Source organism: Hypomesus transpacificus, chromosome 13 (genome assembly GCF_021917145.1).
Source record: "Hypomesus transpacificus isolate Combined female chromosome 13, fHypTra1, whole genome shotgun sequence".
In the NCBI taxonomy this organism is placed as follows: domain Eukaryota; kingdom Metazoa; phylum Chordata; class Actinopteri; order Osmeriformes; family Osmeridae; genus Hypomesus; species Hypomesus transpacificus.
The window spans coordinates 9,063,442-9,077,305 of record NC_061072.1 but is presented as its reverse complement, the minus strand read 5'-3'; the positions used below and the strand labels follow the sequence as shown (position 1 = coordinate 9,077,305).

Sequence of the window (13,864 nt, the reverse complement as noted above, 5' to 3'; positions counted from 1 at the left end):
AACCCTCCCCTCTGGCCAGGGAGGGGTAAGCCTGTTTCTATGATGTTCCTGACCTTGGTAGATGCTCTCTAAGCAGCTGTTTCCCCCTTCTTCCACATGGGTCAAACCGTCATATGGGCTGATCTCCCATCTGGAGGGCAGAGGAAAGAATTAAAATATGGTATGATACAACTGAGACACGAAGGGGTGTTTGACAGCGGGGGTAAAAAGTGAAAAGTGTTAAATGCCTACAGATAGTTTTAATTACTTCTATGCTCAGAGCAATTAACCCTACCTAACAAAACCACCTGTTTATGGACCCCAACCCCAATAAATCCTTGGATGACATCATACATTCAAATCACTCAAGGCTCTGACATTACACATTAGGTGGCCTCTACCTTGCCCTCCCCCCCCCACACACACACACACACACACTCCAGACGCAAGGCCCTAACACATGCAGCTTCACTCCCTGGCATGTTTTTCTTGAATAGGAAGAATGTGAAGGGTGTCTGTTTGAATTGGACACGTTGTAATCTGTTACACAAACAAAGCACAGTCAGAGGCCAAGACTCAAAGCCCAGCTGGCCATGTTTGTTTTGAGCAGTAATGGTAACCTCAAACATCTTCTGGCAGTTCTTAGAATCGTGTCTGACTGTAAGCTTCATTTATTAGTTTTTGGTCCAATCATATTTTGATTTGGCTTTTGGAATCATTCAGAATCCAAATGGTGACAATCAAACTAAGAACTGCTCTTTCCCTGGGGTGCTGCTGTCTCTTAATTGTGTGTTGCTGTTGTTTAGAAATGTTTGTTTTCTCTTACTCTCCACCTCCTGTTGTCCTCTCCACATATGGTGGACTCTCCTCTCCTCATGTTTACCTCTTGGCATGGACTTGCATGCCTCATTGCAGGTCCCTGACCCTCGTGATGCTACCGTCCATCTCTGGAAATCTGTTCGTACTCACCCGTGCCTTGCTTCTTTTTGGTGCTTTTCTGAACGTCCTCTGCCCTTGGTAATTGTGACAGCCATGACCTAGCGTCGATGCTAATTCCTCACCAAACTCAACTCGTTAACCGCTGCACCGTGCATGTTTGCGCTGAAGCTAACTTGGGACGACGTCTCTCGTCTTGCTTCTGCCCTGATCCCGGCCTTCCCTCGCTGCTCTTCATTACTCTTTAAGCTCTCTGAAACAAAATCCTCCTTCTCCTGCAGCTGACCACAGACAAGGTTCAATTAGTTAAATTTGTTCTCTTCCTTTCCATCCAGCCTAGTGCCAAACGCCTCTTCTGGTTTACATTTGTTTTAAGCTATTAGGCCACATGGCCTGATAAGGGAGTGGTCAGAGAAACACAAACATCCGTCTCCGAATACATCTGTCACATTCCATATGTGCTGGACTTGAAGTATGAAACAATATCCGTTCCCGGTCACCATTGATGTTAGGGAACACAGAGGTGAATTTGATGGGCTGTAATGGAATCTCAGGTTCATGTCCTTGACAACAGTCTGAATCCTGTATTGCATTAGCAATGCTCTTTGCTCGGTAAACACGTATCCCTTATTTAAAAATGCTTTGGAAAAGCATTGAAAGGTTGTTGAGCAATTGTGTTCCGGCAGACAAACAGGAAACGTAATTTGTTAAAGATTGTTTTCAAGGAGCATTGGTGTCTAGCATAGACCTAATGTTCAGTAGGGCCTTGAGGCTTGTAAAACCGAAATATGGTCAGTGTCATGTTAAACTTCCGGCTTGTTTGGTCTTGCACTATGGAGTGGCTCACTGTGCTCCAGTCATAGGTCTATGCCGTGTTTGACGTAGGCAAAATGGTATGCTAGTTTCCTCGTTTTCGGATTAGTTTCAAGCAAAGTTCAGCAAAGATTATTCTATGAACATTTTATTATTTGGAGCCAGGTTCAAGAACAGAAAAAAAGGAAAGGATATTTTTGGATGTTTTGATTGGCCTTAATGGAATGAAATCACCGGAACGAGCTGGGTGCCAAAACGTAAATGCAATACCTTCAAGATCCATCACAGCCTTTGCTTCAATTTGAGGAGCTTGGAGTGTGGGCTTGGTGTCTAGAAGATGACTTACTGTAAAGGTTCACGTGCTACAACTGTCTCGCCAGCTTCATTTTCGTTTTGGTTGTCATCATGCTGGTTGACTGATTGCCACAGGGAGACCACTAGTAGACAGACATGACTATCACTTCAGCATCTTTATAGTGATATACAATCTATTTCATTTGACTTTTTCATTCTTGTCTGGCAAGACTTCAGTGGGATCTGTGTTGACAGTGAATACGATCATTCAACTGAGTGCCATTTCTGAAGCACTTTCTGGCACAAGTTAAACAACAGTGCAGCACACAGTTGAAATTTGATATTTTACTATTCCATTATAACAACATCAAAGTGGAGGCTAGGTCTTAAACACGCAGTGTCTTGAGTTTTACATGCGTCTTCCTCTCCAGTCAGCAAACGTAAACGTGCCAAGGCGGCGCAATGTCGAGCGGTCTTAGCTGATTAGCATTGCCTGTTGAACACGCAAGTCAAGAGAGCCCTCATGTTTGGGAACATAGAGATTAGCTTGAGAAACAGAGGTTTGAAAGGTGAACTAAACACAGAGTGCAGAGTGCTTCTTGAAATGTATTTTGTACATTTTATGTGTACTGTAGATATCAGCTTTTCCTCAACATTGTGACTTGGGGAACCGGTCATCATTTATAGGGATTATAAAACTCTGTCAGTTCTATAAATATTCTACGTATATGCCATGAGGCAATCAGGAACTATCTATGAACCCTTTAAAGCTGATTTGTGTGCAGCAAATCATTGCCTGTCTCATGCTTTTTCAAATAGGGTTGGTCCCAGTAGAATTTTCGCACCTGGCGTCAAAAACCTCATCAGCGACTTTCGTATGGCAGTTCAGCGAAGTTACTGTAGACGTCTTCTATGTTCAGGGGACTGGATGAAGTCTGACCTTCCTTCCACCTCTGTATTCCCAGGGCCTACACGGGTCAATGACAGGTCGCAGTGGAGTAATGACCTGTATGAACACAGTAACGCAGGGCAGATGCTTTGTCCGCATCGATATATTTAGGTAGTACTCATTTACTGCTCTTAAGTATATGTTCTTGAATTACTGGGAAACTTGTTCCCCACTAACAGCTTGAGTAAAAACATGTCATGCCTGTTCTCTCTTGGACATAGCTTGGCATGACATAATGAGTGAGTGTTTTGGATGATGTAGTGAAACCAAATATCAGTTGTTGGCTATTGGCACTCACTTGTTTTCCGCTGGGTCTTCCGTTTTGTGTTTGCGCTTGTGTATGTTTGATCCCCCTAAGAGATGTAGGTAGGCCAGTATTTGCCAGTCACAGAGATAAAAAATTATGTTTGCCGATAAAAATGATCATAAACACCTCATTTAGTTTAGTCCATTTCAGCGTCTGGATCATGGAACTCCTCGTTGTATACCTTTGAGTAAATAAATGTGGTATTGTAGTTTGCTCCAGATATGACAAACACACTGAGGGCCTTGAGGTAATGTGAGGAAAGACATGTTTTCAACTCCAAGTTTTTTCAAAGTCTGAAGCTCACGTCTTGAGCGAGGCGAGGCAGGGAGAAAGGGGTTGAATGATGGCTATGGCTAGTATCCACTCCTGAACAAAGCAATGTTGCTATTGTGACTGAGCCACAAACAACTCATGCGTGAATTTCTATTTTTGTAGACTCCTCTTCCTCTCCTTTTGTGCACCCAGACAGACATTCCAAAGAGGTACTAAACCTCAACTTCCTAATTGCTTCTATTTGCTTTCTTGAGACTCATTGAGAGATATGCTTAGCGTGCAGGTACAGACAGAAAGAAGAGAAAGGCTCTTTCAGAGTCCTCCATTCAAAGAAGAATGACAACAAACACGTCTTTCAAATATATCTGCCTTTAGTTTATTCATGTACTGTACAATATTTCATTTGGTTTCAAAGTCACTATCATTCTATATGACAATAATGGCTATCTTTTACTACAAAAAGTTGAATAAATAATTTAAATGTGGAAATAAAAATAAATATGCAGTTCATTCTTTGTAACAGTCCTTCTTCGAGTGGGTGCGCGTCTCCCTTCTCTTTGCACCCTGTAATGTGGGGTCGCTGCCCTAAAAGACCACACAGGTACACAATGTACAATAAGACTACATGTGGCAACTCTGCTTGCGTGACAAAATCAATTCCAGTTGCTATTTCAAACACACAATTGAAAAAGAAGCAAACATTGTCCGTACAGTTTATCAAACCAAAACAAGGAAGCAATATGAGTGGAAACAATGGATTGAAAATAATAGATGGAAACATTTTAATATTTCTTCATTATGTAAATATAAGCAAATCCATAGTATAGCTGAGAAAGTAGGCATTGGATATTTTGATCCCAAATATAATTTCCTGTCTGCAACATGTGAGATATTAACAGCCAAAACAATTCAGATTTCTTTATTTTATTCCTATCTTTCCTGTCTGTGCTATTCAGAGAAGGGGGTCAAGTGAAGTGAATGCTTCAGGCTAACATAATGGATTGGGCTATGGGTAAATGACTGCCAATGCTATCTGACAGAGAATGTTCTGCCTCAAGGTAACAAATCGGCACAATTGCTGGGCCTCCTCCACACATGTGGGCCTTTTTGTGTTATTTCCAACAAACAGGAACTAACCAAGTCTAGAGGAAATTGCTTTTTTTTATGCTCAAATCCTAAACACAGGAATGGGCTCATTTAGTCATTAAGACAAGTCACCGGAATGCCCAGTGCCTCTCTGACCGCAGGGACCCAGGCCATGCGAGTGCTGACACAACTTTTCCACCTCTCTCTCTCTCTCTCTCTCCCTCTCTATCTCTATCTCTCTCTCTCCCTCTAAGTCCCCTCATTTCTCCTCTGGCTCCTGCCCTCTCTCTATCAGGGCCAGTGGGAGAGAGGCCTAGCTAGCTAACTGACAGATGCTGTGAGGCTGCTACAAACTGCGTAGCGCTGTGGGAGAGTCCTGCTGAGTGAGGTGCTCCCCAGCCTGTCAGAGGCGCTGGCTGCTCCGGGCTGGAGGGCAGGGCCTCACTGGCCTGTCAGCAGCCTGTCTCCAGAGCCTGAGAGCCCCCAGGGTTGACACGTGCTACCCCTACACCCAGCCTCACAGAGATGGATTACAACTGGCTGGAGCTGAGATACACCTTCCACCTTTAACAAGCGCTGTGGTGTGTCCTCTGGGTGTTTTCACAGGTGGATTTAAAGTCTTTGGAACACCTCTCACTGCGCTAGAGAGGTTTCTATCCGTGTTAAGAGTCCAACAGGACTTTCCCAAGACCTTCACGTGAACTGGCGCTGAAAATTCAACTCAAGTCTTCTGACCAGTCACATAGTTTTGCTTGGATTTCTTGGCCTCCACATTTGGTCATGCTAATAAAAAGTTCTCAAATATCTATACAAGATTTTAAAAAACAAAAGAATGGGCAACAAAAGTATAGTGCCTGTTTCTTGATTAACACGCATTTGTTTTTCAAATCAGTCCAACAAAATATTTTACAAATCCCTTTTTTCTTGAAACGTCTTTGCTTCTCCTGCGTCCAGTGAAGGAGTTGTGTTGGAGTGTGTGTAACGTGTACTTGTGGTGTGAACATGTCTGCTTTGGTCTCTGTCCTTGTAACCGAGGGACTGTGGCATCCTCAGTACGAGTTGCCTAGCTGCGTCGGGGTGTTGTTCTCATTCCGGCTCTTGGCGGCCAATCGGGAGTGTTTCTTGTTGCGTCGTTGCGGCTTGGGAGTCTCCTTGGCGTCTGATTGGTTGTGATGGCGGCTGTAGCGCTTACACTTGCAGGAGGTGACCACGCGGATTTTGTAAGTCCGTCTGTTGCCGTTGGGACACTGCAGCTGAACCCGCTGGGTCCGGGAGTGGGCGGGGATGCAGCGGTAATCGGAGGCGCTGCTTCGCCACCATTTTCCGCGGACGATGGAGTTGGGGAGGAGGTGGGCGGGCATGCACTGGCCCGAGCAAACCAGCTCCCTGACAGGCTTGGCACTTCGGCAGGATCCGTCTGTGATGTAACGCGTGGAACGCAGTTCTCTGCAGCTCAGCTCCGAGGGACCTGGGGAGGAGGGGGGAAGGGGGAGAGCAGGGTTACAGTCGAGGACTCGCTCCCCTGCATACGCTTCCCACCAACCTGAGGGGCTTCGGTCTTAAGCTATTCAACAACTACAGCTGTGTCTTAGTGGAATAAGTGGCAGCATTTGTCAGAATTGTGCTTACATCAGCCTGGTTTTAAGTTTCCACGGCGCATACTGTGATTCGTTAGAGTTTAAGTTTTGGTACATATTTCTGAGCTGAAAACTTGCACTTGAGAGCAAGTTTAATTCATATCAAATGTTCATAGGCCCATTCAGCCAAGCGCACAGCTCTGCAGGGAATTCTGTAACACACTGAGCATGTCCACACACACAGCCTCTTCACCCTAAGTATTTACGTACTGTAATAACATGTACCTGTCATGTAGGTTTGATAAATTCATTTTAATATCAATATTTGCACATTTGTTTAAGGCCTCGCCCCATGAGACTCAACACAGACTTTGATGCATGATTTGATTGGTGCACGGCGATTAGGTTTGACATGGAATCACAGCTGGTAATAATCAGCTGATAGAAAAGCCAGAGCAGAATGCCATGAAACGGCTCAATCAAACCTAATGGAGATTTAAATCGGAAAAAAGCTGGTGTACACAATGGGCAAGCATGAGCAAGGATGTGAAGACTGGATGCTTCTCTGTTAGCATTTGGTAATGCAAAATTTGACAATATCGGTCATCAGCCAAATGATATTTTGGAGATGGTATTCAGAGCATGACTGGTAATCCAATGCTTTGCCACTGGGCCTTTTAACAGCCATATGCATGAGTTATCGTCTCTCTTTTTACAAGCAGTGTGTAAAATGGCAGAGGAAGTGTCGGTTAAGAAACGATACACTCTGAGAGGGATCTGTTTTCCTCAGTGGCTTTCTTTGAAAAAAGGACGAACAAAGGATTTATGTATGATTACTTCCTTTTTTTTCTGGTCAAGAGAACCTGATCTTGTGTTATTCTGTGGTCACAGCAGAAGGGTTGTCCTCCCTCGCTCAGAGAGGTGTGCCTGGGGAGGGAGCTGGAGGGCAGCCAGACAGGGGTCACCGTCTCTGCTACGACCTCAAAAGGACCATGGGAAGACTCAGTGCCCCACAAGGAGAGACTGGTACATCAATAAAGGGTCTTATCACACTGACCCAACAGAAGTTGTTGTAGCATCTCAGCGATGCTAAATGGGGTCGTACTCTACACTGGCCACGGTTATACAAATACATACAAATACATGTTCATTCAAGCCCACTGAGGATTGACTGTTGTTGGTGACCACAATTACAAGATGTTTTAAATAACTAATTAATTGAATATACGAAATAATTTTAATTTCAATAACTCAAAATTATATTTGATCCTAAAGCAGTATCTTGTAGTAAATTGTAAACCGTAATTCTTTAGCCATTATAGTAACGTGCATTGTAATATTGCTAGATGGACGTGATCCAATAAAAGAAATACTGAGAGAATATTTCACAGTGCATGTTGAATGAATGAAGCAAGGTAGATATTTCACTCAAGCATACAGTCCACGCATTACCACAGCATAACCCTGACTAGCCACAGGTGGGAGTCATTCTCAAAAGCAGTGTTGCGTTTAAAAAAGCAATTTGCAAATATCCCCTAAGAACAGACTCGTTTTTTTCTATTGTAGAGACATGTTGTTGCAATTAAATTGTTTTTGGCAGACCTTGATTATTTGAACGAGGACGAAATAGCACAGAGGACAATGTCATCTCTACTTTATGTGTATCACCTCAAAAAGTGTGAGGATGAAACCACGAGCATATGTCTGGAATAGGATGTCTTCGTGATTAGCGTAAAATTCCATTAAAACTAATCTGTTCCACAGGTTCCGCGATACTGAACTGTAATGCTTAGCAGTGAGGACTACAATTAAATGTGTCTCAAAGAGATTGCCTACTTGGTATAAACTATCCATATTACCAGTTATGCCATATTATCAATTGTCATTCCCCGGGTTAAAATTATTTATTTAAAAAATTAAGCCAATACTTTAAGACTTAAAGTTTTTTTAAGCGTGTGTGCGCGCATAATTAGGCATCCGCTTTTTTCTGTGGCTTGACAAAAAAATAAAAATAATAGGTTAAACCTCATGGATATGAGCAACATATATTTCAGATATTGAAAGTAAAAGTGTAATATAATACTCACTATATGTTGGTGTGTTCACAGACGATCTCCTTCCCCCGTTTTTAGCTCTATTCATTGTATTATTGTTAGATGTCTGTATTGGCTCCTTGGGTGTCTGTGTTTCTTCTGTGAATTCTGGTATGTTCTCCGTGGCATCGTTCTTTAGTACCCTCCATCCTTGCACAGCCGTACAACATCCTTGTAGCAACAGCAGCATGGAGCTGGAGACGAGAAACGCGAGAGACACCTGCATCCTTATCTGTGAGTGTCGACAGTGTAGAGCTGGAAAACGTCGGAAAGATGCTCTGAGGGACAATTGTGTCCGATATCAACCGTCCAAGAGGCGTTCAAGCTATTTAAGTACCACGGTTTTCAAACCTAACAATTAAAGTGCTTACACCAAGTGGGAGGGGTCCAGCATTGCCAAATTCATTGAAAAACTGTAGGGGAGGTGGGCACGCGCTTGGAGAGGTGCATCTGCGCGCGGTTTGGGAACGCTGAGAGACAGTGCATCTCTGTCGCTGTTTTATCTTGATTCATCTGCTACGTGTCAAAAGTTTTCCTGTGTTTTCGAAGTTGTTTAATTTGGATTGTGTTAAAGTCATACTTTCCTTCAACACAGTTGCTACTTCTAAATGCCAATATTTCTTGTATCCTTTGATGATTTAGTAAATTCATCGGTAATCACAGACTTTGTATGGAGAACGTAATGCATTGACCAACCCTTTACATCAAATAATTCTTCGATTAGTATCCCTAAGTTAAACGTCTCTTGGCTTATACTTTAATTATAAATTAATATCCAATGTCTGGTTTGCATAAAAACTATTTGGACGGAGTTAGTCTTGGCATCCCTGAAATCACAACCTTGATTGTGCTGAAAGATTGAGGCTCCTTTTGTACAAACACTGCCCTCTTGAGGGAACACACACTGGCCATCTCTTCTAAGGAAGCTGAAGGATTATACCTCTGATCAATCTGACATCTTCAGTACTGAGAGGAGATCCTTTTTGAGAGGCTGGGGGACAGGCACTGACATGCCTAGAGAACAGTACACAAAGGCAAGGTATGAAGAATGCATTAAGGGGAAAAAAGGTCTACACTACCCGATCTGGTAGATGTTGTGACAGATTTTTTGACACCAATTCATTTGGGATCTAAGACACAGCTAGTGTCATGTTGAGCCCTTCGAGTTTGATCTAAACCCAACATCAGGATTGGAATGGAGGAACCCACAATACTTCCTAACGCAGGTTGTTTTACCCATTTCATGAAATAATTTGAAGTGTATCTGCATAGATATACATTGACTCCACATATCTGTCATTATGCATTCGTACCCATGTATTCTTAGGCCCAGATCCATGGAGGATATAATTTAGGTTCCAGTTCAGGTAGTTTTGAGGACAGCTTTCCCCTCACTGTCCTTACTAACTCTGCAGTCCATGGGTCCTGTCAGCGTGCTTGTGTGGAACGGCCACCATGTTCACCACAAAGCCTGTCCTGATTACACCCTTCTCTCCCTGCCCGTCACTCATTGTCTCCATTTAGACCTCTCTGGACTTCTTTAAGGAGCTCACAGAACTCCAGTGCTGTTTTATCATGATAACAGACCAGGCCTAAATGACAATCAGATGCTCACCAGATTCTGTGACGACTGCCAGCACCGAGAGGGAGAAATACAGACGGAGAGAGAGATTCTTTCAGTGTATGAGAAAAACAATGTCCGAGCCACATAAACAAAGCCTTTTCTCCTCAGGGGGACTGCACAGGTTTGAAATGCATGGTCATTTCCTGTGAAATGGACGGTCATTTCCTGTGAAATGCACCATAATTAGGGAGCAGTCAAATAAATAAGGTGATATTTGTATGATATGGTTTGCCCAAATTCTGCAGTGTTTACCTCATGCATTGTTTGAAGAACGTCTTTGTCAACAACGGTTAGGGAGAGAATCACCATGCTGCATATATCTGGCACCCATACCTCTGTTCTTGGAGAGGCAATGCTGGCAGAAAATCTAACATTGAACATCTATTGTGGGGTCATGTATAGTGTAAACCAGTACTCTTAGTAACATTGTAAAAAAATAAAGGCGTATGTTTCATTTTCATGTCCTTGACATAACTTTATTATGTACACATTGTGCACATTAAACTTAATCTAAAGAACACAGAATGAGAAAATAGATGAGAAGAGGATGAGGAAAACAGGGTAAATCTTATCTCTTCTAACAGCTATATCATATTGATGGACTAAGATGGAACCTTCCGTCCACAAAAAGAGATGAATGTGTTTGAAGTTTGACTTGGAAGTGCAATGGGATTTTAAATAGGTGTAGTAGCTTGAAAAATGTTTCAATGGGAAACAGCCAAGCTACCTAAGGGAATGAAAAGGTTATCAATTCCCACACGTAGACCTTGGATATGTTTAAAAGTTTGACATCATTCTCCAAGGCGCTGTGTAGTATCATTGTGTATATCTCCAGGACCACTTTTCTTTGCTTTCCAACAGTGCAGCCACTTGATTTATCAACGGCTCATATATACACAATTCATTCTAAACCACATCTGCACATTGTCACACAATGGAAACGATTTATCAACATACAGTACAATGTTGTATGGCCACAGTCATAAAGTAACACCCTCCACAGTATAAGAGTACATTTCCAATGCAGGAAAAGCCTTTTGTGTTTGCTGACTTCAACCGGACAACACTCAAGCTGAAAGTAAACCGAGCATGTATGTGTTACATCAAAAACATGTAACATGTCAGATGGCGGGAGGGGGGGTCAGATGGCTGAGAGGTTAGGAAAGCGGGCTATTAATCAGAAAGTTGCCAGTTCGATTCCCGGCCATGCCAAATGACGTTGGGCAAGGCACTTCACCCTACTTGCCTTGGGGAATGTCCCTGTACTTACTGTAAGTCGCTCTGGATAAGAGCATCTGCTAAATGACTAAATGTAAATGTAAGCATCCAAGACTGCTTGACTGCTGTTTGAAGAATAAGGGTCGAATCTCAGCTAGCCTTTGTCATAAACTTGAATTATTACACTTTTACTCATATCTATTTTGTTTTTCACAGCATCTTGTGGTAAAGCGCTTATACTTCAGACACAATCAAAACTCGGGGCTAATTATGCTTCTCCCACACCCTCCAAACCTGTTCATCAGATCATTTAAATAAACTCAAGAGAGGGTTTAGAGACCACAAGGTCCCTATCCCTTTAACCAAGCCCTCTCCAGACTCAGTATTACAGCTGAACAGTGGGAACTGTGGGAAAGTCAGCTGTGGTTTGACTGGGCAGGGTTGACAGACCTCACAGGCCACAGTGGGCCATGTGCTAACCAGCCTTTTCTCTCCGCACACCCCTCGCCGCATGGCCTGCTGCAGGTGCTATTCTTAGCTGCCTGAGTCATTACCCTGGAAATGATTCACTGCCAATGTAGGCCTTTCTCAATAAGCTCCTTTTCTTCGCGTTTTACATTTACATTACATTTAGTGTCATTTAGCAGACAGACTTATCCAGAGCGACTTATAGTAAGTACTGGGACATTCCCCCCAGGAAAGTAGGGTGAAGTGCCTTGCCCAAGGACACAATGTCATTTGGCAGAGCCAGGAATCAAACCGGCAACCTTCTGATTACTAGCCCTATCCCCTAACCACTCAGCCATCTGACTGACTATTCTTAGCTGCCTGAGTATTTAACCCTGGAAATGATTCACTGCCAATGTAAACCTTTCTCAATGGGCTTCTTTTCTTTACGTTTTACAAGATGCACTTCTCTTGCATGGTGGTAGGTTATGAGGAGGATAGAACAGGTCTGTTTTTTGACTGACCTGTCACCAAATAACACACAGCTTAGGCAAAATGGGAATTGGGAAAGACAGCTGGACCTTTTGCACGTAACAGCCACTGTGTAACCACATGATAAGTACTGTTTGAATGTAATTTTCCCCTTTCCAAAAAATTCCTTGATAGCAATACATAAATCCTACATTCTTCATGGACGGTGTGTTTTTCCTACTAATCTTTGTGATGCAGCTCTGCTTTGTTGCCATCTAGACTGCTACTTTGGAAACACTTATCAAATGGAGACCAGGTTTACAAAGCAAAACGCGGCAGAGCAACTGCACAGTCATTTCCCCAGTCTAACCACCCGCCTGACTCTTAATGGGTTTGGCATTGTCATTCTCCCCATGACCCATGTTTGCCATTGATGTTCACTGTCAATGTTCTTCATTAGATGGAAAAACTACAAGACTGTATTCTGTATAGGCCGTAAATAATCTTTGTGTGGTGTTTATTCAACCCTGCATGTGTAGCTTAGCTTGAGGTCTGCGAGTAGGATTGTGGCCATCTGGTTTGTTCGTGCACCTCTCTGTTTCTATGTGTGTGGCTCTGGGTCTATGAGTTTTACAATGGCTGGACATGTTGACATGTAATGTCTGGTGTATGTTGGAGGAGTATGTTTGATAGAAGAAGTGTGGGGGCCGATGATTTCTATGCTGGTTGATGGGTCACATTTGTTCATGCTCCAACTACAAACTAACTACAGGATTGATTCAATGCCAGAAAGTGGAAGATCGCAAAATAGTCTTTTTCAAACCACATCATTTTGATTTACTGAAAATGTCTGGATTTTGATTTTCTATTAGTTTTGCTATTTAGATTTTCTATGAGTAGCTTATTACTAGTAACTAAGTAAGTAATTAGCCTACTTAACATAATTTTGCCCACAGCAAGAAAATCTTGTGTGTTCATCATGGTTATTGTAGTGAACTACAATTTACTACTTCAGATACTCGGACTTGTATGATATCAAATACGTCCATGTGTACGTTGAGGTATTTTCAAAGTATCAGATATTCACTTACAGTGTTTTTGCAAGTGCACACTTGACTCTCCTAAATCCGATTTGTGCGCTAATAGAAAGCACAGCCTAAGCTACTTATTGATGAATGAACAAAATTGAATCTATATAGGGGAAGGCAGCACATTCTTCAATTGTGTCTCTCCCGGAATACAGTGCAAGGTGTGGTGATTACCCATGAAAGCACAAACAGCCTCAGCTGCTGAGACGGGCAAGAATTTTCATAAACTCTCCGGGCGCAGACATAATTTTCAATAGGCGTTTTAAGAATCTCTCACAAGTTCTTTTTTTTATGGGATTAATAAAACAAGATAACAAGCATGTGAAAATAATCTTGAGCCCTGGTATCAAATCCAATAAAGTCTAATTATAAACAGGGATAATAAAAGGGGTCATGCCACAACTTGTCACGTAAAGGTAGCTGGTTATCAAGCCAAAGAAGCGTTTCTGGGACCACCCACCCAGCAGCTTCCAGAAAAGCCTCCCTCTCCAAACCAATACTGACATATTTTGTGAAAACAAATCTGATGCGGGTAGAAGCAGGTTAAACAGAAGTTAGCTGGAATAATTTTGGGTTTCCTTAGATTTGATGTTTTCTTTTCAGCCATGTAGGCTTTCAGGGACCGTTGTCATAACAGCCCGGTAGCATGTAGTAAATGGTCACGGCGTAATATGGTCATGGCTGTGCTTGTGATACAACCGCTACATGC

At 42.7% G+C, this 13,864-nt stretch overlaps 1 protein-coding gene across 1 annotated transcript; it reads right to left on the bottom strand.

Annotated features, from left to right (window-relative positions):
* Positions 1-3,904: 3,904 nt before the first annotated feature.
* On the bottom strand, positions 3,905-8,663 carry sost (sclerostin). The gene is made up of 2 exons (XM_047031967.1): positions 8,302-8,663; positions 3,905-6,105 (listed from the first exon to the last, which is right to left on the bottom strand). Exons 1-2 carry the CDS (start codon positions 8,531-8,533, stop codon positions 5,687-5,689), a joined length of 651 nt encoding a protein of 216 aa, XP_046887923.1. The 5' UTR covers positions 8,534-8,663; the 3' UTR covers positions 3,905-5,686.
* Positions 8,664-13,864: the final 5,201 nt, after the last annotated feature.

What these genes read in the sequence shown, in the direction of transcription:
- sost (XM_047031967.1), bottom strand. Translation starts at nt 8,533, where the DNA reads ATGCAGGTGTCTCTCGCGTTTCTCGTCTCCAGCTCCATGCTGCTGTTG. An exon ending in TGTGAACACACCAACATATA is followed by an intron (nt 6,106 to 8,301) that starts GTGAGTATTATA and finishes CCTCCTCCCCAG; the next exon opens with GTCCCTCGGAGCTGAGCTGC.